The following is a 27,811-nucleotide window of genomic DNA, read 5'->3' as shown; positions in this document are numbered from 1 at the left end:
CTGCATGACCTAGTAATTTTTAGACAGAAAAATATTGGTAGAAAAAGAAAAGAATTTCGTCTCAATTGTGTTTTAGCGGGTAATAAACATAGTAACATAACATAATAAGTTAACATAATAAGTTAAATAAGTAAGTAAATCTTTAAAACAATTCAAACGTTTCGTGAGGTATTTGGGGAATAAAGTGGATTTCCACGATTTCCATGACATTTTACAGTTTTTAAAAAAATAATTGAGTCAATATTTAGTTTGACCTCAACCGGAAAAAAAAAAGAAAACTTTGGAATTTTGTTAGAAAATTTGCACTTGTGGATGTTTAATTTAGCAAGTAAAATGTATAAAGTTATTAACATTTATGGCATATTTGTACACTGATGGAAGAAAATGATACATTTCAAGATATTTCAAAGTAGATAAAGCAAACTTTGACAAAATAAACTACAGAAATTAAATTTGACGAAAGGATTGAAGGGGCAATTCTAAATGAATAATGTGCATTACGGGCCGTAATTTACGGCTGCAGTGAACAACTTCCGGGTCAGCGGAAAGTTCGCCTGTGCCGCACAGAGCCCAAACTGTCTGCAAAGGTCAGTCGAGTTATTCGTCATCCACCCAACTAGTAGCGTTTTCTGTCACATTTTTGTTTCGGTCTGCAATTTTGTTACAGTGCAGGTTTTTTTCCCCCGGCTCAAACATGGCCCGTGTCAATGACATTGCAGCGAAGCGTTTTAATGCGCGGCAGCTAGCTAGCTAATGCTAGCTTCCAGCCTCATCCTCGGCTTAGGCTGCAGAGAGCGGGTGACAAAAAAGAACTTTGAATGAGAGAACATCTTTATCGCAAAGAAACGATTGCGGCGCCGTCAGAAACACATAAAATACTCAGACTCTTCGAGTATAAACTCTTTCACAGACAAGTGCTAATTTGTTGTTTTTTCTGTTATGCAGAAGCGTTAGCCGAGGCTTTGTTTGTGAAATTCTTGACCCCACGTCATGATTTTAGCCCATTCAGCACGACGCTGCCATGAATACAGCGAGACGACCGTTAGCTCTCACTGAGACAGTCATGGTTTTGATCACGTGGCAGCAAAAGCTTAACTCACAACTTCACTATCCCCACTGCTTAGCCTGTCTGGTCCATCCAAAGCTAATGTGTTTGCCAAAACTTCATCCATCCAACGTTTATATAAGGAGATAGTTCATTTTATCACGGATGTGAATCCAAACAGAACATTATTTGCAACATTTATATAGAAGGTACAAGAAGAAAAAGAAAAGTTTAATATATTTTAGAAGCGTAATCAATGTGAAAAAAAAACAACTCTAGACTCTAGTGCTCAATAAAGTCATAACAATGTTGATCTCTTGTGTTGTGAAAATTCAAAATAATCTTTAGGTTTTCATTTTTATTTTTTTTTTGGTTGAAGTTTTCCTTTTTACGTTTAACACTAGAATATTAGAAAACATCTGACTATACAATGGGGTATGAACCTGATCTGCCATGCTCTTTAATTACTATTAATTGTAATGATTAGCAGAGAAACTGGTGTGTATTTTTGACCTTATCATTAACTCTTCTCTTTAACTTGGCCGCACATTGTCAGAGGAGCTTATAGCCAGCCAGTTCTAGTTCAAACATTTCTACACCAGTCACCAATCCTTGTTTGTTCCAGTTTCACTTTTAGGATTTGAAGTAAACCTGTTTATCCTGAAGTTTCATAGTCTGTTGTAGAGCTGAGCTTTATGGGAAATGTTCAGTTTTGCTTAAATGAAAACACCTGTAGCGTGCTTATTTCCTTTCCAAAACCTTAAAACATTTTGTTTAAAAAAAGATAGTAACACAGGCATATGACAGCTGGTGGGAATGTAACCTGTTGCATAATCCAAGGTCCGACGTGTTTGTTTTAAGAGGGACACATGTTTCTATTCCTTAACAAGTCTGCAGACAGCTGATAATCTTTCAAAAACATATTGGCCTTTTTCTCCCCTACTTTATCACCTCATTCTCTGATTTATTGGAACATCTCCAACACTTTTCCTCAGGAGGGCAGCTGTCTGTCCTGTTGAGCTCCTCCTGCAGTGGAAGTGTCAGGTGTGTGTGGGCACCATGGCGAGCCTCCTGCGTGTTGTGGCGGTCAGCTGCTCGGGCTCTGTGTTCAGTGGAGTTTCCTGTGTGAAGGTGCAGGGCGGCCGTCTTATCAAACCGTCCTCCGTGCGCGGTTTTAGGACCCACCAGTCTCTCTGGCGAAGTGCTACTCCAGGTAAGATGCTTTAGAAATTGTGCATGGACATATTTCAAAACAGACTCTGCTGCCAAAACAAATACTAAATCCAAGTAAATTTTTAAAAGAATAAAGCAGTTTTTCTTTCTTTTTCTTTTTTTCTCTCCCTATAAATAAAGCAGTTTTTCCATGTTGTGAAATGTAGAGTAAAAAACAACTACTTTTTTTTTTCTTTTTTTATATTGATTGCTATAGATTACATCGTCTTTGCTGCTTCACAAGTCTGACAACTGTCAGAAAATGTTTAAAAATCTAATAATTACTACCGGTATATCAACTTTATATAGAAAATAAAAATTCATTTATCGTATCTTTGAATTATTTACCTTTAAAATATGTATACCGGTATATATATTTAAAAAAAAAACATAAACTGCTTTCTGTTTTTGTGCTCTTTTTGGTTTACATCACTAGTTATGTAAAGTCATCTAATTGAACTTTGGATTTTTGCAGAGAAACTGAATTTATTTTGTATTTAGGTCAAGATGCCCTGCCCAAAAATGTAATTTCTTAGAATCTTTTTAAATTAAAATAGTTCTGTAACAAAATGAGAGAGTCATGAGCATTATTTCAAAGTTTATGGGACATGATTCTTCCTTTTTAATGAACTATCCAGAGTTCACTGCAAAATGTAGTTTGTTTTTGTGTTTATTTGCAGATTGTTTAGCCGTGACTAAACCTCATTGCATTTAAGAGCATTTATGCACCATGTGTGGCTCACTTGCTGCTTTGAGCAAATAAGAGTTTCAGTGTGGAATTTCCCTAAAATAAAGTTACAGACTCCTACAGACGTTTTGGCTGACTTTATAAAATCTATAAAGCTAACATGTGCCAGTTCCAAGATGGAACATTATTACAAGATTGAGACATCTCCAAGTTAGTTCTGTGGAGCGCCTAATTATGCCGTCAGGCTTTACAACGTGGTTTAAAGGAGAAGTCGTAGTCCTAAAGTGAATTAGATCATAAAAGTTAAGCTTCAGTCTTGGATCGTGAGGTGGTATTTCTCTGTAGTGTAACTCATTTTTCTGCACATCTGCTGAGGTTTATAGATATTTTAACTGCTGATAACCACATGAAAGCAGCACCACCTGCTGCGTCTCTGTTTGTTTCTCATGAACTTTTTGCATCAGATGCAAAACCCTTTAGCGTTAACGTGGCATAAAAACAGAAGAATAATGACAGAAGACATCGCAATGGCACTCATGCATTATACTCCCCTGAATGCATTGCTGTGGTGTGATTATACTGTAAACTGTTGCTCAGTAATTATCTGTCTGTAGAGCTGTAAGGTCGAGAATATTTTTGTTATAATAACCTTCTGTTGTTCTGAAACAAAATAGAGGACTTTTCTTTAACTTCACTCAGCAAGTTTATTGAAATGGTTTCCAGTGTTTCTACCTGCATTATCTGAGGCGCTTCAAAGCCACATTAGAGGTACAGAAGCTCTGTGACCTTTAAATCTAAATACAGTGATGAGTCTGCAGGGCTGAGTTTGTGTGTGCTGTGCAGCCGGTACCAGCTGGTTGCAGGAGCTTTAGTCCGTCTTTCTGGTTCAGGATAACAGAAGTCGGGATTCCTGCCAGCTGTCAGGAACGTCTACTCTGAACAGCATCTGTCTTGTGTTGTGAGAAAGCTCTGAACTTGGAGAGGAGGTTGTGGAATTACAGTATAGATGGAATAAAAAAAAAAACCCAGAACGGATATGAATTTGTTCTTAATGAACAGTGATGTGGTGGCATTCCTAAATGTTCCTCTTTACAAGCTGAATTTTCTTTGTTTGTATGGCTTCAAATCCACTATAACAGAATTTAGATCTCATTCGTTGATATTACGTTCGTAAAAGATGTAGTTATAGTAGAAATAAGCATAAGCACTGTTCAGTAACCAGGTATTTACATCTGAGTCACTCTGGTTGAATTTTTGACTAAAAATGTGCTGGATTGATGTGAGATCAGTCAATCAGATCATTCAAAATGAACAAATATCAGCTATGAATCGGATCAGCAGCCACAAATTATGATATCAATTTGAATTGTTGAGATGAATTGTTACACTGTTAAAGCTACCTCATTTCTGCTGAAAAGTTTATTATCACAATAAGCCTGGAAATGCAAGTACAACAAGAAAAGTGTGACATTCATGGCAAAACAGTTTTTTTCTTGTTTTCAAGGCTTTAACACTTATTTGCTGCATTGAGAATAGATATGAATGATTAAAGCCTGATGAAGCTGGCCTAAATCTGAAAAAGACAGATTCATGTTTTTTGACTTAAAAAATACGGGTTAACTGGTAAACTGCTGTAACTAAGACGTGACTCCTGCCGGTTAATTACAAAATGACTTGTTGGTTGACTTTAAAGATAAAAAAAAAAAAGTAGTCTTTTATGTGTTCTGTTGTTGTCAGCTCCTGGATCTAGTATTGCCACAACCCCCTGGTCTACAGGTCTGAATGCATTCAGTGAAGTTTCCAGAATCGGCTCATTTAACTGAATTATCTTTACGCCAAATATGTTTACAAGGAGTTTGGGAAACCTGCAGGAAATACAAGTGCAAAGGAAAGCCTGTGGTGCATTCAAGGTCATCGTTGCAACCACTGAATCACTTAAACTAAAAACAGGAACCACCGTTGTTACAACAAAGGAAAATCCCTGCAAACAGTAAATGAATTGTTTCCTTGTGTGCTAAGTGCTAAAGTTTTGGTAAAGTCATGGGGGTTAGACTATAGGACCACCAGCAGTGATGCTGACTGATCTTAGGTCTGGAGATACTACTCAGGTCAACAGAATTCTTGCTGCATTTAGTTGTGAAAGGCACCGTTTTAGAGGACAGGTCACTGCAGCAGATCAAGCTGAAGGACACGACCCAGCTTTATGTGTTTATGTGTAACTTAATAAAGGAAGGGCAGTGGAATTTTCCATTCATGTGACCTGTTTGTCTTTAGTAGACCTGAAAAGAAATGCTAGAAAGATTTATAAGTCTTACTATTTTCAGCAAGATTGTTATCTTTTTCATAATGATAATTTTTATATATATATATTTGTTAACTTCTAATTTTTTACCAGTATGAATTGTAGTAAAGTTAATAAATTTGATACTGGAGGGATTTGATTTTTGATAAAGGGTCGATTTTTTAACATGCTTTTATCATTTTAGCAGTGATTCTTGAAGTTGCTCTGTTTTGTGCAGCAGTTTCTCCACATCTGGAATGTCATTTTGTCTTGAAGCAGGATATGAAATCCTCTGCTACATTAATCTTTCATAGAATCAAAACTTACAGATTTATTTTTAATTTAATATCCAATGTGGTCTAACCACTGTCTGCCTTTTCTAAGTCATTGTACTTAAGATGACAAAGACCTGCCGGTAAATTAATAAAAAAAACAAAAAAAGTCAAAGTTCACTTTTATTACTCCTACATAACAATTGAATTTTTTTCCCTCACTGATTCTCTTTCTTTCTGTCCTAAGGTATTCCATACAAACAGCTGACAGTTGGCGTTCCCAAAGAAATCTTCCAGAATGAGCGCCGTGTGGCGCTGTCTCCCGCTGGCGTCCAGGCTCTCATCAAGCAGGGCTTCAATGTGGTGGTGGAATCTGGAGCTGGAGAGCCTTCCAAATTCCCAGATGAACTGTACACTCAGGCCGGAGCAACAATTAAAGACGTAAAAGATGTCCTGTCCTCTGATTTATTGGTTAAGGTAGGTTTGAAGAAAGAGGAGAAGTTTAGAAGTGCTTAGAGAAGAAAGGGGAAGTAGGAGATACAGAAGGAAGCTAGATTAAAATTCTGTAAGCATGTAAAAATGGTTAAAAAAAACCGCCTTGTTTTGGAGGAAGTTTTAAGACGATTTATTGATGATATGAGATTGCTAAACAATAGAAAATGAGGCTTTAATGTCTATGGAGAAAGGCATGACTGTAGACGCTGTGCAGGCATTTATTATTATATTTTTCATTCCAGGTCCGCGCTCCAACGTTTAACCCTGTGCTGGGCCTTCACGAGGTGGAGATGATGAAGGATGCAGCCACTTTGGTCAGCTTCGTCTATCCGGCCCAAAACCCAGAACTGATGAACATGTTGTCCCAGAAGCAAGCCACCGTTGTAGCCATGGACCAGGTGCCCAGGGTGACCATCGCACAGGGCTATGATGCACTGAGCTCCATGGCTAACATTGCAGGGTGTGTATGTAAATAAAAACACTTTAGGCAGATGTTAAAACGCCTTCCAGATACCACACTCAGACAGCAGCATACATTTATCCCTTGTGCTATCTTATGGGGTCCAGATGACCCCACCCTTACATTGACGTGTTATCCTTACCATGACAAAGGTGGATAAAGGTGGGAGAGATTTCATGTAATCCATGGACACCAGTGAAGATCACAAATCATTGAAGAAAAAAGGTTCTGCGCACTGTCTAGTGGGTCTAGATGACCCAACTCCCAATGTTAAAGTGCCTTGTGCTATCTTATGGGGTCATCTGGACCCCACAAGATAGCACAAGGGATATTTAGGGTGTTCTACATTATTGTTAATAAAGCTTAGAGAAGAAATATACTCTTTATCTTCAGTGCATTTGATTGATTTCAGGTTTTTCTTTGCACAATAACTATTATCTGTAAACACTGCGATGTTTGTCATTTTAGGTACAAGGCAGTTTTACTGGCGGCTAACAACTTTGGGCGTTTTTTCACGGGTCAGATCACCGCAGCTGGAAAAGTCCCACCCGCCAAGGTGTTTATCATTGTTTATGTGTTTCTGTAACTGATATTACTTTAATTTAGTTCTAATGTAACCCAGCATATGCTAGTTTCGTTATATATGTACGTATTGTTTGTGTGTTTGTGACAGGTGTTGATTATTGGAGGAGGTGTGGCTGGGTTGGCGGCAGCTGGTACTGCCAGAGCCATGGGGGCCATTGTCAGAGGATTTGACACAAGGTTTGCTTTTCAAATCAGGCGCGTTTAAATTCCTCTGATTGAAACAGAAATGAAAAAACTGTAACTTTGTGTTTTTCCTCCACCCTCTTATCCAGAGCTGCAGCTTTGGAGCAGTTTAAATCTTTGGGTGCAGAGCCGCTGGAGGTGAACATCAAGGAGTCTGGGGAAGGCCAGGGAGGGTATGCCAAGGAAATGTCAAAGGAGTTTATAGAGGAAGAAATGAAGCTGTTTGCCAGGCAGTGTCAGGATGTGGACATTGTTATCAGCACTGCTCTGATCCCAGGTATGTTCATCGCACACACTTGGAGATTTCCCAGATTTCATTCACACTTATGCAGCAGGGTTCGTTCCTTTTTGATAGTATTTTTTCTTTAGGAAAATGTTGATGCATAAATAGAAACACAGCAATATATTAGACTATGACACAATGCAAATGCTTTTTTTGTTGTTTTCATTTTTAAATAAATATTTGTGATATTTTTAATTTAATTTAGGCATGACTGTAATTTAAGGCATCGCTTACTTTTATTGCAACAAAAGGCAGGTTTAGTTTAGTGTTGTAGTTTACCAGTGATTCCATTCAGCCATCCTCTTTGACTTAAATATTGTAGGTAGGAGGGCTCCCATTCTGATCACTAAACCGATGGTGGAGAGCATGAAGGACGGCTCAGTTGTTGTGGACTTGGCTGCTGAGGCTGGTGGAAACATAGAGACCACCATCCCTGGAGAACTATCAGTACACAAGGTTTGTGCTCATTTGGTTTAAGCTCAGAACAAAAAAGGCTTCAGTTTCTTAAAAAAGTTTTTCCTATTTTTCCCTTCCGATGCTGCATCTGCAGGGGGTGACCCACATTGGTTACACAGACCTGCCCAGCCGTTTGCCAACGCAGTCCAGCACGCTGTATTCTAACAACATTACCAAACTGCTGCGTGCGATCAGCCCCGACAAGGACAACTTTTACTTGGATGTCAAAGATGTGTTTGATTATGGAACCATGGATCATGTTGTCAGAGGATCCACTGTCATGCAGGTAGGCTAGAATATCTCAATTCATAGTGATGTCTTAAGAGGCACACATTCTTTCCTCTATTATATCAAATATTAATCATATATACCTTTACACCAGAGGTCAAATTTGCTTAAAAAAACTGTACTTAATACTGTATTTTGAGTTATTGGAAAAGTTGTAGGTAGTTCCTTTAGCCACTAGATGTCGCCCTTGTTTCATTTTATACAAATATGGTTTTGCAACTACATCACAGGCCCATCAATACACTTTTCACTGTGGTGGATTTTGACAAAAGAAACCAAAAACTTCATTTTTTGATTTGCTTTTTTAAAATCGCTTTTCAATGTTTTCACACTTTGTTATTGTAGTAAAATAAAGTGGGGATCATTTAAGAAAGAAAGTATTTTAAAGGTAATCAGTTTAGCTTTGCTAAATAATTAAAATAATCATATTCAATTGAGTTTATATATTATCTGAGGTTTGTAAGCACCAAAATTCAAATTCACTATCTTAGTTTTAAGGATATTCAAAAAATTTAGAGTAGGGAAACTGGTCAAGGGGAAAAAAGTTTCTAGTTGCTCTGAAATGCAATATTTGCAGTGAAATAAGAAGATAAATACACCCGTATGTCACTGGCACACATGTTTTGTGTTAAGATAAATGAACCTGATAATCAGAACCATAAGAGAACAGATTCTGTTGTGTAACTTGACCAGCATTTGATCTCTCTAATGATCTTAAAACTGATGTAGATAAATCTTGCTGCTTTGACTAATCCCTAGTGGGTTACTTGATCTAGACAATGTAGTGTAATGTGCCTTATACAGTACCTCTAAATACAACAGAGGTTATTGATGACTTGGGAATAGGATGTTACACATTCTTTTTTTTTTTTTTTTAAATGATGCCTGCTCTGAAACATGCATCTTTTCCTTCAACCGACCCTTCTAATCCGTCTCACCCTTTTCTTTCCAGCATGGGAAGAACCTGTTCCCCGCTCCTCAGCCCAACAACGTGCCGTCAGCAGCTCCTCCAAAACCCAAGTCCGTTCAGGAACTGCAGGCGGAAAAGGCTGCACAAATCTCTCCCTTCAGAGCTACACTTAACACTGCTGGCATGTACACTGGAGGTTAGTTGTGACTTAATTATCCATGTGAAGATCAATAAAACGATGTGTTATGAAGCACTCATAAGCCCACTTGTAATAATGGTACTAAGAGTTTTGTACCATAGGATGGGTTAACAGGCCACCTTTTATGCCACTGTTGGAATGTGAGCGGGAGGCTTGAAGTGACAGAGGCACATTACAAAGGCGTGCACATTCACAAGGCACCCTGTTAGTGTCAGGAAGTGTGCATTGTAAAACCATCGTCATGCTGGGCATTTGTTTGAAGTCGGGCTATAGTGAGGGGTTCCCATGGAGCTGCACAGTTCTCCGTGTAACATGTAGTTAATTCGCCTCACACATTGTCTACATGTTCAAGTAGTTTCCTTCCTAATACCACAATGTAGCCACTAATGGTAGCTAGGCGGCCAAACACTTGATTAGTTCTGGTTTCAGTTAAACTTTCGTTTAATGAAAAAAATCCCAATTTTCTGCACATCTATTTAGAAAGTAGAAAAACTGGTTCAGCTGAACCATAAAAGGAAACTAGGCATCATGGGTGGTCAATTTCACAGCATTGCTACTTTTTTCTGTTTAAACTGTTTTTTTAAAGTAACGTTACACATTAAATACATTTAAAAAAAAGTATTTGACGGAAAAATATTGTTTGGTGAATTTCTAGGAAAGAATAAGTGGTTTATTGTTTAAAAAAAGTTGTGTTGGTTTTATTTGATTTTAATATTTTACAATTTTTCCTTATTATAAACTTTTGAGCCAGTAAATGTCTTTGTTCTTAGTTTTGAGTTGTCATCCATAACAATTTAATAGCTGCAAATTTGTTTTAAGTTAATGAAAAATTTACTGCAACCACATTTTGTGTGTTTTTTGTTTTTTAATGGAAGTTTAAAAGATTAATTTATATTAATCAGGATGTTATTTGTTAATTTTTCACAGATTCACGTTCCTCTTGCGTTAACCAGCTGTTCATCTCCTTGCTCTGCTTCAGGTGCTGCCACCATCATGGCGTTGGGCCTGTCGGCTCCTAATGCTGCCTTCACTCAGATGGTCACCACTTTTGGTCTTGCTGGCATTGTGGGATACCACACAGTATGGGGGGTCACTCCTGCCCTGCATTCCCCTCTCATGTCTGTCACTAATGCCATCTCAGGTTAGTTCTATTCTGGAGCTTTCACACAACATTCATAAATGAAAACATGGGGATTTTTTGTTTAAAGAATTTAAATAGTATCTTAATATTTTGATATTATAACCAGCTGTAGTTAAAGATTCATTCTTGAAGTTTCAACAACATTTAGACATTTTTTAATTGGCATAGTTTGACTATATGCTGCCTTAAGTAGGGATGGATATTAAAACTTGGTGCCAGCTTGGCATCAGGACAGACGTAAACTGTACGACTGGTACGTTATAGAAACGTTGATTTTGATGCTTCATCTCTATGCTCCGTTTCGGTCATGTCAAGCCCTTTTATTCTGTTCAGTGTTGCTGAACAATTCTAGCCAATCAATAAACCTTTCCAGTTATTGTGGGCGGGCTCTAATAAGAACAATTGAGGTTGTGAGGGCTTGTAGCTTCAGTCAAAATGCTGAAGGCGAAGCGAGTGAAAGATTAGCTGTAATTTAGCATAACTCTGGAAAAAAAGACTCTCATTGGCGATAAGCATTGAAATTTAACGTGTGAAAACGACAGACATGCACAGCTGAAGTGTAGACTGTCAGAAAAAATGAAATGGAGCATCTAGGGCACATTTATCTGCTCTATTTTACCATGGGATGCTGCTTTGTTCCACTTAAATGTTTTTGGGGAAAATCCGCATGTTTATTTTACTTTGAAGTGGATAAAATCCAATCGGTACCCTTCCCTTGTCCTTAGCCATGACTGGCTGAATTTGTAACATGTCGGCTCTTTGTCGTATCCGTTGCTCTTAAGCTGTTTAGTCTGAACAGAAATGGGAGCTTGTGTTCTTATTGTTGGCTGCAGCTTTAAGCCAGAGGGGTTACGAGGTTAAAGGGGTAAAAGGATATTTGTGATGGTTTGCCTTTGATGATGTCGAAGCCCCTTACTGGGTTAGGAAGTAACACACTGTCAGTGAACTTTAAGGGTCATTGGAGTCTTCTGCTGGTGTACTTGTGTACAGAGCTGAACATCAGCATTTAAGCCTGAAGTCCTGCAGAACAACAACTGAAAGATGACTTTTACTTTCTTTCAAATTTCCTTGGTGTCACCCAATGCCCTGTTGACATAACCGACCTTATACTGTCCTCCACTAGTTTTTGTCTTCTCTTTTCTGAATCGGAGCTTGAAGTTATCAAGTTGATTCACTTTTTCTGCCCCAGCTCCTCCCCTCTGTATATTTCCCTCATGTCCAGGTTTCTTTCCAGTCTTTTTTGGCGCATCTTCCTTACTTTGTGTCATTAACTGCAGCCATGGAAACAATGACATCATGTTGATGGGCTAGGCATCTTTAGTAAAATAGAATTCAGAGTCATGGTGAGGCCGAGTTGTGCTCTTCATCTTAGGTTAAAAGCAGCATATTGACTCTCGTCAAAGATCATTAAAATCCAATTCTTATCCAGGAGCGTGGTGACAGATGGTTGCTCTTTACAGACCCACTCAAATGAAAATTGGGTTTTTGATGATTTTAACATGTTCTTGTAGCATTTTTCTTACAATTGTGGGCATATTTAAAATAATTTAAGCTTACAAATGCGTTTCTGAGTCCAGTAAATCAGGAACAGATGACAACACTACCTTTGAAAAAGCTCTCAGTTGTGACGCAGCAACTGAAACGGGCAGAACAAAGTCTCCCTGCTCCGCTCCATTCTGATGCGAAATGGAAATTTACTACTTTAAATCTCGTAATTTTACTTTTTTATTTTAATTTTTTTATGGTGGCCCTAAAACTCTGTCGTAGTTATGCCAAATGCCAGTCTCCACAAAAATAAATAAAGAAGCAAAATGTAAAAAAATAGAACTAGAAGGTAGATTTAGCACACCAGTTAAGACCAGTTAAACAACCCAGCTTAGCCAGTATTTCATTAATATACTGCAAACAGCCAGACATCCGTCCTTTACCCAACAACTCATCAAAACCAAGAGCAGTTAATACACAAAACCTTTAACTGTAAAGGAAAACTAAAAATGCTTTAAACACCAATTATTTTCATTTAGTTAATGAATTTGTTGATCTTTCTCTTTAATTCAAATAAGCTATATTTTAATCCCATCCTAATTGCTACGTTATGCATAAATGGAAAGCATTACAGTTTTGAAATGTGACGCTTTCAGGTGTTTTTACCCCAAACCACATGTCTGAAGATGTTTAAGAAACCCATTGTTCTAGGAGATTGTGCCTTAATCTTTCCAATTAGTTTCCATTTTTCCTCCCAATTCTTTCTCTACAAATTTTAAATTGGCTCGTAGTTATATATTGAGGTTGAAAAATTGTGTTTGTCAGCATTTGAGCCCTTGTATAGGCGTTGATGTATACACACCATTTTAAAGCTGGCTTTTGGCAAAGAAAACAAGATCAAATTAAGGTTTGTTTTTTTTGTTTTTTTTGCTTTTCTGTTTTATTAAAAGTCCAATCTAGCATTGTGGACTTCCAGCATAAACACGCATGCACGCTCGTACACATACACCTGTTTGTCAGCTCACAAGTCTGTGTGAATGCAGGCCTTCACTGTGCTTTGTTTTGCATTTTACTGCCTGTAAATCATTACAGAACTGATGTTATCAACGTTTCCTTTTAGCATCTAAGTTAAATCACAGACAGACTTTTGTTTTTTCTTCTTTAAACTTGTATCGCTATATCTTCTCATTTCTTATTTTTCCAATCTGTCCGGCCAAACTTTACAGTAGGCTGAAAGTCTGTAGATGCTTTGATTAAGACGGCATATCTAATAAATATTAATTTAATGATGATTATTTAATTGTTGTTTTGAGTTCTGGGAGTGTTCTTGTCATTCTTTCCAAAGTTGTTGCCCTGTTATTGTGGATTATGTAATTTCTTCAATCAGGGCTGACATAAAAGTGTTCTGCAGGTCTGACCGCTGTGGGTGGTCTGTCCTTGATGGGAGGCGGCTACTTGCCAACTTCTACCGCCGAGACACTGGCCGTGCTCGCCGCATTTATCTCTTCGGTCAACATTGCGGGTAAGTCGCGGTTGCAGCAACTATCATATCATAAATTAACCCGAGCTCTGATGATTGCGGTGCTTTGTATTGATTGTAATAACATCAGCTCGATCCAGCAGCTGCCCTGTTTTACTCATCTGCTAGGATGAGAGTCACCGACTTTGGGTTGGACCACACACATCTTAGCCCACTATTACTGTTAATAATTCCCATTAAAATGATAAAGTATTTCTTAAGTCATTACGATACTCATCACTCTGTAATGGTCCTGGGAAATTGTGTTCTTCCAGCCATGAACTTCTTCTAAATTTAGCTCGCGCTTAGGCATCAGGGGAGCTTCTGAAACAAGGAAATGGAAGGTTGACTGCCATAATGGACCAGCTTGTTTGGGGGGAAAATGCCCCAAAGACTGATTATTTTGTTTAACAGCTGTAGGTTCATGCTTTCAGTCTTTTTGTCTGATTCAACAACAAAGATCATAAACGAGGCAACTGAAGTTATAAAGTGCATTCAACGCACAGAGGTGATTTGAAGTCTTCTGCTATAATACAAAAAAATATTTACTGAAGAGAAACAAATGAATAATGCTTGAATGAAATGATTTAATGCAAGACAAAACATAAAAATGCAACTAATGGAATGCTTAAAAAGTGAATTCAACAATCAGAGTGGTGCAGCATAGTGTATTAACATGTTTAAAAGTAAACATTTAATATTATTTCCTATCAAGAGTAACTAATAATTAGTAATATTACTTTTCATTTATTGGCAAACATGGGAAAGCTGTTAGTGTCATATTGACCAATCTAAGGCTGAAGTCAACCAGATTTCCTTTCTGTAGTGGATAAACCATTATTAATGGTTCTTTTCTTTATGGAAAATTCATTTTTATTTTCAAAACATTGGACTAATAAGGACCTAGAACTCATTCTTACCTTCATTGATGCTGCCTGTTCCTAATATTTAACTGAAGGAGCAGTAGTTGTTCAAACTTAACATTTCTAGCTATAATACATCCTCAACCAGCCTATGAAGTTATCAACTCTTGATTATATATATATATTTTGAAAAAAACATAAAAACTGTTTTGGATGTTACAGAAAGTCCTTACGTTCGCAGTAAGGCTACTCACATTTTGAGCAAACCTTTGTACTCGGTGCACATTCAGGAAAGATCATAAACAGTTTGGAAGAAAACCCTGATTCTTTTATGAAAGTGACTGTGATGACGATTAAAACATGTAATTTTATTCATGTTCGTTGTTAAATGCTTGGTTGGAAGTTGCTAAAGACATTAAGGAGCAAAGCTAATGGATGGACAAATCAGCACATGAACTGTCCTACATGTGTTTGTTGTTGTATCTTTGGCTACTCTAAGCAACTGTTTTGCAGATGTTTGCGCAGCACCATGCAAAATATAAAGAAGCTTTAATAATAAACTAATATTAGTGCTCGATAACTTCTCTGTAATGATTAAAATACTTCTTCCTCTGCCTTGTATTCCATGAGTTGCTGGTAATAGGTATTCTTAAGAAAAATAAAACAAAACAAAAATGAGGTATTCTGGCATAAAAACAAACTATCCAAAAAGTAGTGCTGCCTGCTTTTATGCTGTTTAAATATACCAACATTTCTCTTGATAAAACATTGATTCTGACAGGTTTGCGGTAATGGTTCTGAATGTACTGGTCATTGCTTTAAATAGGGCATTCTATAGTTAGGATTACATGTACTGGAAGGAAACTGATGCTAGCCTCTGATTCACCATCATAAGTTGGGGTTGCATGCACGTCTGTGTGCGTGGTCGCCATCACGCCAGAAGGGAAACTTCCACACAGTAATGTGATCTTCTCCCGTAAAGCAGTGAGACCGTGTCTGGTCCCGGTTTGACACTTCGGAGGTTTTCTTCTTGAAATATTTACACTGACATAAAGTAGACTCATTACCTTCCTGACACTGGTTGTTGAGATTGGCAACAATTTCATGCTGTTGGCTTTGCAACACCTGCTTGACCTATTTCAGGTGCTTTGACTGCACGCTTCAACAGCCCCTTTTTTTCCCTTTCCACATCTTGCACTCATTAATAAGCATACATAAAACACCTTTTTTTTTCTGCCATTATCTTTCCTCTTAAAAAATAACTTTTAAACTTTACAACTCTAAGTGTACAAACTGTTTGGTGTTGGTTGTCTTTCTCACAGGTGGGTTCTTGGTGACCCAGAGAATGCTGGACATGTTCAAGCGTCCCACGGATCCTCCTGAGTACAATTACCTGTACCTGCTTCCGGCGGGTGTTTTTATCGGGGGCTACGCTGGTGCTCTGCAGTCAGGATACAACATTGAACAGGTGCTACAAGTTGTTTACTCCGTCTTTTATTTGTTAATGTTTAGTATTGTTCCCTAAAAAGTCTTGTTACGCAGATTGCAAATTCTCATCTGATGTGTTTGTTTTTTTAAAGATTACTCTGATTGGATGGTTTTTTAATGAGCTAAATGTTTACATGGGAAAGAATTGATATGTTTTTTGACTAAGCTGACTGTAACTTACTCCAACAACTCCTCGCACTGTCCAAAAACATGCTTCATAGGTTATTTGGTTACTCTAAATTGTCTATAGGTGTGAGTATCCATGGGTGTGTGATGTGTTCCTGCGACAGACTGGTGACCTGTCCAGGGTATCACCTGCCTTGGCCCACAAGTGGCCGGTCTAGGCTCCGCCGGCAGCCCTGTGACCCAAAAAGGGAAAAAAACGAGTTTAGAAGATAAAGACAAAAGTCATCCAAAACCTCTAAACACATCCTTTATTTGTCAAGATGTTGTACAGAATGTTCCAACTAAAATCTTTATTTCCATCCTGCAGTCCCTCCATACATTTTCCTCACTCTCTGTCCCTTTTTTATTTGCCAGATGATGTATTTGGGCTCAGGTCTGTGCTGTGTCGGTGCCTTGGCCGGCCTTTCCAATCAGAGAACAGCCCGGCTGGGAAACGCCCTCGGTATTATTGGGGTCGCTGGGGGCCTGGTTGCCACTTTGGGGGCCCTGAAGCCCAGCCCTGAGCTCCTGGCTCAGATGAGCGCAGCCATGGCTGTGGGCGGTACTGCTGGTAAGTATTTGCATCAAACCATTCATTTCAGAGTCCCAGTTTCATTGTAGCTGTAGCAGATGTACATGAGTTTGTGCATGTGAGCGTTAAGTCCAAGCTCAGACTAATTAAGAAGCAGGTGTGCGGAGAACGCAGTCTGTGATGTTTACATCAAACACAACATGAGTAACTCCTGCCAGACGCAGGAGGTCTGACAGCGTTCAGTATTACTCACTCTCCCCCTGTTGCAAGATGGCTTGATCATGTAAATCTTAATTGTTCCAGTAACAAGGCTGAAAACCAGACTAAACTATCCACACAGATAATGATGTTCTTTTTTTCTCTCTCCTGAACAGTGCTGCAAACATTCCTGCTGAACATGTGTGCACACAAACACACACACAAAAATGGCATTTCTTCTAACAGGCCTCATCAGCAACACCTGCTTCCTTAAATGTTCATTTCCCAGCAGTCCTTTGAGTTTGGCAATTTGTGTTCTTGTGATTTGTAGGGTATTTGTCTCAGAGACTTTAAAAGAGAACTTCATTAACCGTCTTGTTCTTGTTTTGTTTTTTTTGAAGGCTTGACCATTGCTAAGAAGATCCAGATCTCTGACCTGCCTCAGCTTGTGGCTGCTTTTCACAGCTTGGTCGGGCTGGCTGCCGTACTCACCTGTGTGGCGGAATATATGATTGAGTACCCCCACTTTGCCACTGACCCAGCAGCCAACCTAACCAAAATAGTTGCTTACCTTGGAACCTACATCGGTGGAATCACTTTCAGTGGCTCTCTGGTGGCTTACGGCAAACTTCAAGGTGAGATCGTTGTAAAACCACCACAGTCACCATGTTATACTGTTGTACTGAGTTTGACTCTTTAGTTGAAGCGCATATAATTGGTTTGATGAGTAACTTAGTGAGTCAGACTTGTCTGATACCAACACCTTTGATCCTTTAGCCACAGGAGGTTCCTGCTCAGTTTTATTGGTAAAATGTCTTTTCTTAAGGGTCTGTGCATGTGCCATGGATGCTTTCAGGCTAAACATTGTATTTCTCTTGTTTCTAAGGATGCTTTCAGACAAGGACACAACCAAAAAAGTCAAGATTGATTAGTTTATTTTGATCTTAAATTACAATTTGACAGGTTTTAAGAGCTGGTGACAACTTGATATAGTTGTTTGCAGATCTCAAAAGCAATCTTCAATGCAAGCACCTGCATTTTACCATTGTTCCTGATCTGTGCCATCAGATCATTTATAGCTCTTTTTGTACTTTTTAGAAAAACCTTGTGGGATTTTTTTTTTCCTTCCATTACAGATCCACCATGTGTATATCACATATTTCCTGTGTTGCTTCCTCCCTTTTGTTTGTGTGGCAAGTCCATCAATATTTAAACTGTAGTGAACCGCACCAAGATTCACCTGCAAGCAAACAGACTCTTATTAGGATTAGGGTTTGTTTTAGATACCTGCACCAAAGTTTTTAAACTGTAGAGACTTGGAGGAAAAAAAGTCTGGCCTGGACCAACCATTCTCAATATGAATGCCTGTTAAGTTTCTTTCAGTATTCCCCCCTTATTCACAGGGGTTAGGGACCAGAGATGCCCGCGGAAATCCGAACCACACCCGCAGCCAAAGAATGTCCGTCACTGATCATTACTCAGGAAAAACCCTTTTAAAACATTTCTGATGCTTTGTAAAAAATTATTAAAGAACGTTGGAATATTGCTCAATGCATAGAGTTTTTATTTATCCAGAGCAATTGACTGTAGCGTAACATACTTTATAACGCACTCTTTATTTCCCCTTCTCCCCAGCAGCGCCTCCTTCAGAAGCAAAAAATCTTTTTTGTGATGAACCGTGACTGAAAAAAAATCTGCAAATAATGAAACATGAAAAAGTGGGGGAGCACTATTATAATTATAATGCCTAATTAAATGTTACCTCCAGGAATCAATGCAAAGTTTCCCATAAGATAGTTTAACTAAATGACTGCTTATATTTAATGCTAATACATTCATGTTCTGAGGATGGAAAGCTGCACTCAGTCTACAAAATGCCTCAATTTTTACAACCATAGATTCTTTAAAAAAAAATCAGTTGAGTGAATGTTCTGGCGTCATTCATTCGACTTATTGTAACCAAAATGTTACTCTTGATTAAAGAAATTCTTTATGTGAGTCACATCGTTGTCCAATGATTACTGCCTTCCGGTAATGTTGGTGCTTTTAGAAACTTCATTGATGTCATGACTGTCCCTTCAGACGTCACTACTTACAGCCAGTAAGGTTGATGTGGATGGTACTTGTCAAGGTATGAATCACATGATTTAGGACGTCCCAGCAGAACATTGTACTGTAACGCGATGATTGCTTTTGTTCATTACACCTGTCAAATGTGTTAATACTGTGGCTCAGTGGTGTGTGCTCAATTTAACCTCAGATGTAAACATTTATTCTTCTTCCACGCTGATGTACAGACCTGGCTGCTGGTGCTGTTATTTGTAAAAGAAAAGAACGGCATTCATTATATTGTTGATAACCTTGGCGCCAAATTTCTGCTGTACTGAGTTCTTTATCTGTGTTTTTATTACAAACCACATACAGCTGGGAGAGCAGGTCATCTCTTTGTAGAGACAGGAAATTAACCAAAAATGTCTTTGGTTGAAGTTATCCATCAGCTCACATGTGTCCTAATCGATCTTCAAGCATAGAAATATACTCCTTTTGCTGTCACCTTTCTGCAGTCCCCTGACCTTTCTTCTCATGTTCTTATAGGTCTTCTGAACAGCAGTCCTCTGATGCTTCCTGGGCGCCATGCCCTCAACGCCTCCCTCATGGCAGGCAGTGTTGGTGGAATGATTCCATACATGCTGGATCCAAGTTTCACCACAGGCATCACCTGTCTGGGATCTGTGTCTGCTCTTTCTGCTGTCATGGTATCCTGTCAGTTAACTCTGTTAGTCTTTTTAAATGTAATGGAGATTTAGATATCTTAATCCACTACAGTTTTTTCCTCATTTATCACGTAATGTGTGATAGATGAAATGCGTGATTACAGATGTTTTAAGGCTGTAAAAGTCCTCACTACACACTTTATACACTTTTCTCAGACAGACATTCATATTTTCATACTTTTCTCTCTTAATTAATTAAAGGAGAAATACTATAAAAAAGATGGATGAAACCAGAATGTAGAATGTAAGCAAATAGATGACATAAAAGCTTTTCTGAAGAAAAGAAAAATTTGATAATTTAAGCCTATTAAAAAGTTTATTCATTCAATTCATTGGTTCATCAAAAAAATATGTATAGTTAATGTATTTTCCGACAATTCACATCAGAATTAAGCAAACTTTTTGGTCAAATAGAGGAACAAGTGAAGTGATTGTAGGAGTTTAGTTTTGAAACACAGTAAACCGTTTATCTCAGTTGTGTGTCAATTCAGAAAAATCTAAAATAGACAGAAACGGGCAGAAGTATACATTTTTTCCTGAAAAGTCAAGACATTTTGTTTTAATGCTTTTGCATTTGTTGCTTGAGAAACAGCAGCTGGAGCAAGGTTACAAAACAAAAAAGTAGTTTTAGAAGCATATTGTAAACCTTTTTTTTTTTTCCTTATTATTGAAACGTTTTGATTTGCCTCCTGAATATGAAAGAATAAATTTGAGCTCTAATGTTTCTGTGACTTAAGGTTCTGCTTACCCTAAATTCTCTTTTTCAGGGTGTAACCCTGACGGCAGCTATCGGAGGAGCTGACATGCCGGTGGTCATCACTGTTCTGAACAGCTACTCTGGCTGGGCCCTGTGTGCCGAAGGCTTCCTGCTCAATAACAATCTGCTGACCATCGTCGGGGCTCTGATTGGATCATCGGGAGCCATCCTGTCGTACATCATGTGTGTGGTAAGTGGAATGCAGTCTGGCTTAAAAAAAAACCACACACATGGAAACAATTCAAATACCTACCGGTAAATGAAATATTTAGAGAGATTGTTGTTCCCCTCCCTACCACCAGGAGGGACTCTATCATCTAAGTTAGATTGTGAAGTCTGACCCTGTCATATTTTTGCAAACACACTTGATAAAAGCCTTTTTCACTGAAACAAAAAAAAAATGCTGAGTGTCTTCTTTTTTTTTTCCTTTGCCTCTCCCTCAGGCTATGAATCGTTCACTGGCCAACGTGATCCTGGGAGGTTATGGCACATCCTCCACCGGCACAGGAAAGCCCATGGAGATCACAGGGACCCACACAGAGGTCAACGTGGATCAGACTGTCGACATGATTAAAGAGGCCCAGAACATAATCATCACTCCAGGTGAAACACACGGAAAATTCTGGCGCACACACGCCACTCAGGCTTGTGAGTGGAAAAACACAGCACTTTGACTTTTCCCGTCAACTTTTCTTTCCAGCGTTAGCTAAGTGTGTTGTGTTTATTTAACCTTTTTTCGACCCGTGTTACATCATCATTTTGCCAGGCTAATTGGAGATTTGTGGCACACACACACACACACACACACACACACTCACTCTTGCATGGTTTGTGTGTGGTCGTCAGTCCCACATGAATAGATGTACTCCACCGTTTATATGGAAGGTCAAGGGGAAATTGAATGAAATGAGGGTATGCAGGGTGATGTTGACAACTCAAATACCATTTTCCAGTTGGCTTGTACTCAATTATTCAGAGATGAAGTTTGAGGGTCTTAACTTTTCTTGCAGGATTTTTTTTTTTGTTGCTGCTCCTTTAACTTCACGATAGTGTGACCTAGTTCCACTTTAGCCCCCCCCACACCCCAGATTGTTGTCAAGCATTCACTTGCAAAAAATTGTTGTTTTGCTCACTTGGGTACTTGTAAACACAGACTTAAATCCTGCAAATTGGTGATTCCAGTCACAGTGCTGACTGCCTGTTTACAAAAAACAAAATCTTCAGAGGAAACCACTGTGATTTACAAGAATTGGAGACCTAAGGCTGTCACGTGCTGCAATCAAGAAGAAGTGAAGGATCCGATAAAGGTCAGGTTTAGGGAAACGTAGAGCAGCACATCTCAACTCATACCAGAAATGAGCTGCATAACGAAAAGAAGTGTTGGAACTGAACTGAAATAATGGAAGTGGAAACTCCTACTTTCCTTTGCCGTTTCTCCAAATTGATCCATAAACAAACCCCTTCTGAGACGAGAGGAATAATAAAATACCAGACATTTCTCTGCAAGTTTGGAGAGCACCACAGTTTAGTTTTAAATCAAGTGAAATGGGATGAATAAAAGACTAAAACTTGATATTCTTGTGGTTTAAGTCAAATAAAAAAGGCAGAGCTAATTTCTGGGAAATTTTATTCTAAAAAACAAAGAAGAATTTTCTAAAACTTTGGGTAAAAATTAAAATTCACACTTAATACAATACAATGAGAAACATAGAAGGTTGTATCATCCACATCATGAGTATAGAACCTTAAAACACAAGTGTGTCATTGTGTAATATTGTTACTTAGGGCTGGCTCTCATAAGTGCCCTTGTTTCCATTTTAACCTTCCTTCTTAATTGGAGCCGTCACTGTCACTTTGTCTGATTGACGTCAGTGAAAACAGTGAAGGCTTTGCTGCATAAACCGGCTCCATCTGGACCATCTCTGCAGGGTCAACTTGTTTTTCTTCATGTGAAACTCACGGGAATATTGGCAGACTAACTTTTTCAAGATATATGATGGAGGAGAAGCAAAAGGAAAGTCTTTTGCTCACTTACATTTGCAGACAACAGTGTTTTTTTGTTTTGTTTTTTCTATACATTTGCTTACCGGTACTCGAGTCCGGAATGTAGGATCGTCTGCTTCTGATTGATTTGACAAAGCATTTCGACTCGGTCAAACCATGCGTTTTTGTGTCAGTGGGATAAAATCAAGTCCCATACATCAGCAACATGGCAGACATCTTTATTTAACAAATATTTCGTTTAAGTTCACCAAGTAAAGTTGAAGTCATATTACCCATCATCCTCTGCGATGGGTGTTTTTCTTAAGCCTGCACAGCTGTTTAGCCCCAGAACCTGGAGTTTTCTGTACACAGTGGGTGTGAGGACACTCACTCTTGAATGTTTTAACGCTTCCACAGGCCCAACTGTCCAATTTGTTTAGTTAGATTTCACCAGCAGTTAATGTGATTGAATTTCTTTGTACAACGTGTCCAACAACAGTTATTCTTTGAAGATAATGGCTGCGCTCCACCATTTCTGCCTTTAGTCACGCTAATTTAGGCTGAGTAATGTCTTCAGTTGTTCGCTCAGTGCGCACCAATCATTTAACAATTTGTGAAACATCATGAGGAAACCACAGGACTGCACCAGTTCGTCCCTACAGAGCTCTGACGGGAAAGGAGACAGTTTTGTTTGCTTTGTTCAATCATGGGGAATCCTCTTAGTTTGGGTCGGTTCGTTTTTAAGACATTTAGTACGTTTTTTGATTTTTTTTTTAGTTACCAGTTTTACTTAAAGTATTTGACTACGAAAGAATCTCTGCAGGAGATGAGTTTTAGCAGCTGGTGGTGCTGCATGGTTAGAGAGTACAGGACATAGCAAAAAGTGCTGCAGAAATCAGTATTTTGTTTGCAGATATACCCATTCTGTCCATTAGGACAGTTATCTGGACACATGAGCAGTATTTGAATGTTGGAAAGCACCAACTGTTAGCATCAAATGCTAAGTTTCCATTTAGCATGGATCACTCTTCAGTTGAAACGCAAAGGTCCCGCTTGAAAAAGACAGCGATGTAGCTGAAAATTATTAAAGTGTATCGTTATTAAAGTTATATCGTTTGAAAACCTCTTTCAGGTTATGGACTCTGTGCAGCAAAGGCTCAGTACCCCATAGCCGAGCTGGTGAAGATGCTCAAAGATGCTGGCAAGCATGTCAGGTAAGATAAAAAAAAACAACATGTCATCCATTTTTTTTAAAAAGGCGGAAAATAAGAAAGTTAATAGTTTTTTCTTAAGAGAAGATGTGGTGGTACAGGTTGTGTGTGGTTCAATGCTTAAGAGTGGAGGGGAGGTAAAGGTACAGAGGAAACTTGTGTAATTGCCCTGCCTCTGCTTTTTGATCCCGGCTGCTGCAGCTGCTGCTGCTTAAGGCATTTGTGCATGATTAGAGGAAAGTGGGTGGCCAGAGAGAAATCACGAAGGGGGGGACTGAAAGAAAGGGGAACTCCTTTGCTTAGATTTTGTTTTTTTTCTCTGTTCTGTTTCTAGATTTGTCCTCCTCCTCCTAACAACTTTTGTGTGATTGTCCCCTTTATCTTGTTTGCACCAAAACAGCCATTCTAGAGCAGTGTTGCTCTTTACTGTGCATGTAAACACGTGACATAGGCCTGTAGTTCAGTTGTCCCCGGCTCTCTGCATCCTCCACAAATTGCCAAACACATCAAAACGGATCTCCACTTGGTGGTCGCTCACGTGGCCATAACGTTTAAACAGTAAATAAAGACAGAAAGACCACAAATGAGTAGCTGGTGTTAATTTCTCAACTTGATTACATGACCTAGTCAATTGCACACAAAAGCATGGTTTTACACAGAAGTGCTCAAGGTCCTGAAACCACCGGCGGAGCTCAGTGGGAGCCCAGAGTAAGCAGACCATTATCGCAAAAAGTCTTTCAATTCTATTTGTCCAAAAACTCAATCATATTGACTCCTCCTCTGCCAAGCTTACTGTTTTTTTGATCACTCCTATGACATCTATGCTGTTTCCTGTTTGTGTTTGGAAAGGCTGCAAGTATTTACTTAAATCAGCCTTTGCGCCTCTCAGGTTTGGTATTCACCCCGTGGCCGGCCGCATGCCTGGTCAGCTCAACGTGCTTCTGGCTGAAGCAGGCGTCCCCTATGACATTGTGCTGGAAATGGAGGAGATTAATGAGGACTTCCCCGGTAAGACTTGGTGCTTTCTGTCTTTTGCAGACCTGACCTGCTAGAATTGGTTTTGTGGCCTTTTGTGAGTTGCTTTATGGATGCTTTTCAAAGAGAGGAGGCACAGAGGAGGGTGAGATTTGACTGGAAGAGAGAAATGCAGCCCTAAGACCGGTTTCTCTGGATCTATTTTTTTTTTTTTGGATTTACATATAGATGCTACTCGACCTTCTTTTAACTCAACAAATATAATAATAAAAATACATTAAGACGAAAAGAAAAAGAAACAGTTTTTATATTTTTATTTTCTATTGGCCTATGATTTTTGCCAAACTTTTAGTCATTTTTTTTTTTAGACTTGATGATGACAAATACATTTGTCTAATCTTATAATTCAATTAACATTTTTTTTAGCTCGTATGTTTGCTATTCCTTCTTATAAAAATGAGTTCCCTCAGGACATTTTCTGTATGCTTTTTATCTATATTCCCATGAAAACAGATTTTTTCCCCCACTTATGTTTGATAATATTGTTCTTTTTATTCGACTTGGTTGCATTAATTGATAAGTAACACTATTTCCAAAATCTTTATTTAATTTGCAACTAAAGATTATTTCTATTTTAATAACTACCAAAAACAAACCATTCGCATTCTGAAAATAGAAAACATGGCATTCTGGGTTCACTTCTGGGTTTCCACTAACAGAGACGGATCTGGTTCTGGTGATCGGTGCCAACGACACGGTGAACTCCGCCGCCCAGGAAGACCCCAACTCCATCATTGCTGGCATGCCGGTGTTGGAGGTCTGGAAGGCTAAGCAGGTGAGACATCTGGAGTCTGCATGAGAATAAGATCTGCCCCGAAGAGCTGAGAACAAATGAAAGCATTTATGGCTGCTGAACTGTCCACACCTGCTGTAGCGCATCCATTAGAAGAATCGCCGCAGCCTTCAGACATGTTGGCCCAAGCTGATGTTAACACATTCTGCAGATGCAGAGTGTTAGAGCTCCAGGTGGCGTCCCGATCCGGTCAGCTCTGAACTGTGTCCATGTGTAATGACAACATCAGAGCATCCCACTGGCGGTCTCTAAGATGATGAGGATTTATGTTGTGTTCTTTCTACATGCTGTTTTCTAAAGAGATAAAATAACTTTATGTAACCAAATAAAGAAAACAGACATGCTTTTAAATGTATACAAGGCAAGAACTTAAATGGCAAAATAGCTTCAGTTTATTTCTCAAAAAAGTCTTTCCAAAGGTTACCGTTTTTGTGTTCTCTCATAATTACGAGCTCATCTGATCTGTATGTTTGACTGAAATCTCGCCCATCTAGGTGATTGTGATGAAACGGTCTCTGGGTGTTGGATACGCGGCTGTCGACAACCCTATTTTCTACAAGCCCAACACCGCCATGTTGCTCGGCGATGCCAAGAAGACGTGCGACGCCCTGCAAGCCAAGGTCCGCGAAACTCAGAGCCAGTAGGGCGAGCGCTCAGAGGGATGAGTCAGCGGCGAGCAAAGCACCCCGAAGAGAGACAACCTTTCCCCCCCTCAAACTACTCCAGTGTGAACATCATTTCTGCCCACTTGTGAACGGATTAGAAGATTATGAGCGAGACAAAAAGGCTGCAGGTGAACCCTTCCTGTGATCTAAAAATAAAAGGAGTTTTGTGCAGTAGGAGCCAAACTGTGCAGGTTTGTAGATTTATTTCTCACTGGAGCAACGCATGTAGATACAGTTGTTTTCTTCTTCAAACTTCTTTTATTTTAAGGTCAGTGAGGAAGGGTTGTTGTGATGTGGGGTGCTGCTCCAATGTTCAATATGGTATATTTATGTAAAAAGCATTAGGACTGTTAGATATCTTAAATTTCACAGTCAAAATGTTGTAGAAAAGTAGATGAATTGGAGATTTGTTAAAGTGATCGTTCAGTCACCAGAGGAACTGACTTTAAGTCGAAGCATCCACATCCGTCTTCACTGTAAACAGTTTCTACAGAGTTTCATTTAAGTCTCTAGTGTTATTGCAGCTCCCTGTTTTTACCTTGCTAACATGAACAAAAAAAAGCAAACTAGTGTGAACTTTTATAGCGTTCCTTCAGTTCCAGTTTTGTTTGACCTCAAATTTACTGTAAGCACAGAAAATGCCAATATCTTAGTGATGCTATATGCTTTATTTCCCCGCTTGGAGGTTCTTATGACCTCCACTGATGTCTGACGTCCAGCAAAAATCCAAAAGTAAAAAAAAAAAAAAAAAAAAAGACCAATTCAAACAAGCTCTGTTGAGCTTCAAGAAACTAAGCCGAGCTTTGAGATCATGACTGTGGCCCTTGTCCTGAAAACTGAACCAACTTTATACTTTTAAAGCAGATGTGGTCCACCATCCTCAGTGGTTGACTGTGAGATGAAAGCTTTTTGCCTTAAAGGTAAAAACAAGTTTCTGTTGTTGTTTTTATGTGACTCATCCACTCCAGTATGTGTCCTCAATCAAATGAAGGATCACTGTAAAATAGGACCATGTACGAATGGAAGTGCAGCTATCTAGAAATCCTCAGCACATGTTTGACAGTAACTTGTTGGTTAATTTCCTTTCTTTAGCATTTCCTATAGGTGAAATGTTGTGCCAGGCTTTTTCTGTGCACAAAAACAAACTTTGACCCCTGCACAAATATTGCTATAATTGAAACTTGGTTTGCTTTTTCATAATAAGCTCAACATAATCGTGAAAACTTGTGTTTGTACATGTCTTAGAGAAACAATGGCTAATGAGGTAGCATGTTTGACGGCTCTACAAATACTTTGAGAAGATAGGGATTACACTTCCATAGTGATATCTGGTTCATTGACCATAGCGACCACCACGCCAGAAAGACCAATATGTTTTCTCCATCCGACCAGTCAGCTTAGTTGCATCTGCAGTGTGATCCGACGGCGTTCTTCCATCCACTTACCTCATCCAGTCGGCTCTTAAGTTTGCAAAATCAGGACCAATCAAATCACTTTGCTTTTTTTTCTTCATTTTAATTCGTCTATTCAGTTTTGAGTTGAACTTGCGTCGGAATTATTTTTGAGTTAGACAAGTAAGCAGTCAGAGATTTAGTTTGTTTTACTCAATATTTTTTTTGTGAAGTAATAATGAAAGCAAATGTAAAGACAATAGAAAAACATTTCCCCCTTTGTGTTAATTCTTATCTTAATTTGATTTAAAGGCCTCACAGCAACAGGGGTTTGAAGCTGAATGTGTAAAAGCACCACGTTAGGAAGATGAAATGTACTGTGAATTAGTTTTCCCCCCAATGTTTTGTTTATCATGGAACATTTTCCTCCTAATAAATCTGTATTTACACCAGG

General features: G+C 38.8%; 1 protein-coding gene across 1 annotated transcript; it reads left to right on the top strand.

Annotated features, from left to right (window-relative positions):
* Positions 1-510: 510 nt before the first annotated feature.
* LOC101168801 (NAD(P) transhydrogenase, mitochondrial-like) lies at positions 511-27,811 on the top strand. Its single transcript, XM_023960424.1, has 22 exons — positions 511-587; positions 2,041-2,258; positions 5,746-5,975; positions 6,236-6,453; positions 6,922-7,009; positions 7,127-7,215; positions 7,311-7,498; positions 7,827-7,960; positions 8,055-8,246; positions 9,201-9,354; positions 10,337-10,498; positions 13,395-13,505; positions 15,688-15,833; positions 16,394-16,589; positions 17,150-17,383; positions 19,344-19,504; positions 20,290-20,469; positions 20,723-20,882; positions 23,395-23,476; positions 24,363-24,481; positions 25,168-25,283; positions 25,796-27,811. Exons 2-22 carry the CDS (start codon positions 2,105-2,107, stop codon positions 25,943-25,945), a joined length of 3,264 nt encoding a protein of 1,087 aa, XP_023816192.1. The 5' UTR covers positions 511-587; positions 2,041-2,104; the 3' UTR covers positions 25,946-27,811.

Source organism: Oryzias latipes, chromosome 12, assembly GCF_002234675.1.
Source record: "Oryzias latipes chromosome 12, ASM223467v1".
In the NCBI taxonomy this organism is placed as follows: Eukaryota; Metazoa; Chordata; class Actinopteri; order Beloniformes; family Adrianichthyidae; genus Oryzias; species Oryzias latipes.
This window is presented reverse-complemented; position numbering and strand designations above follow the sequence as displayed.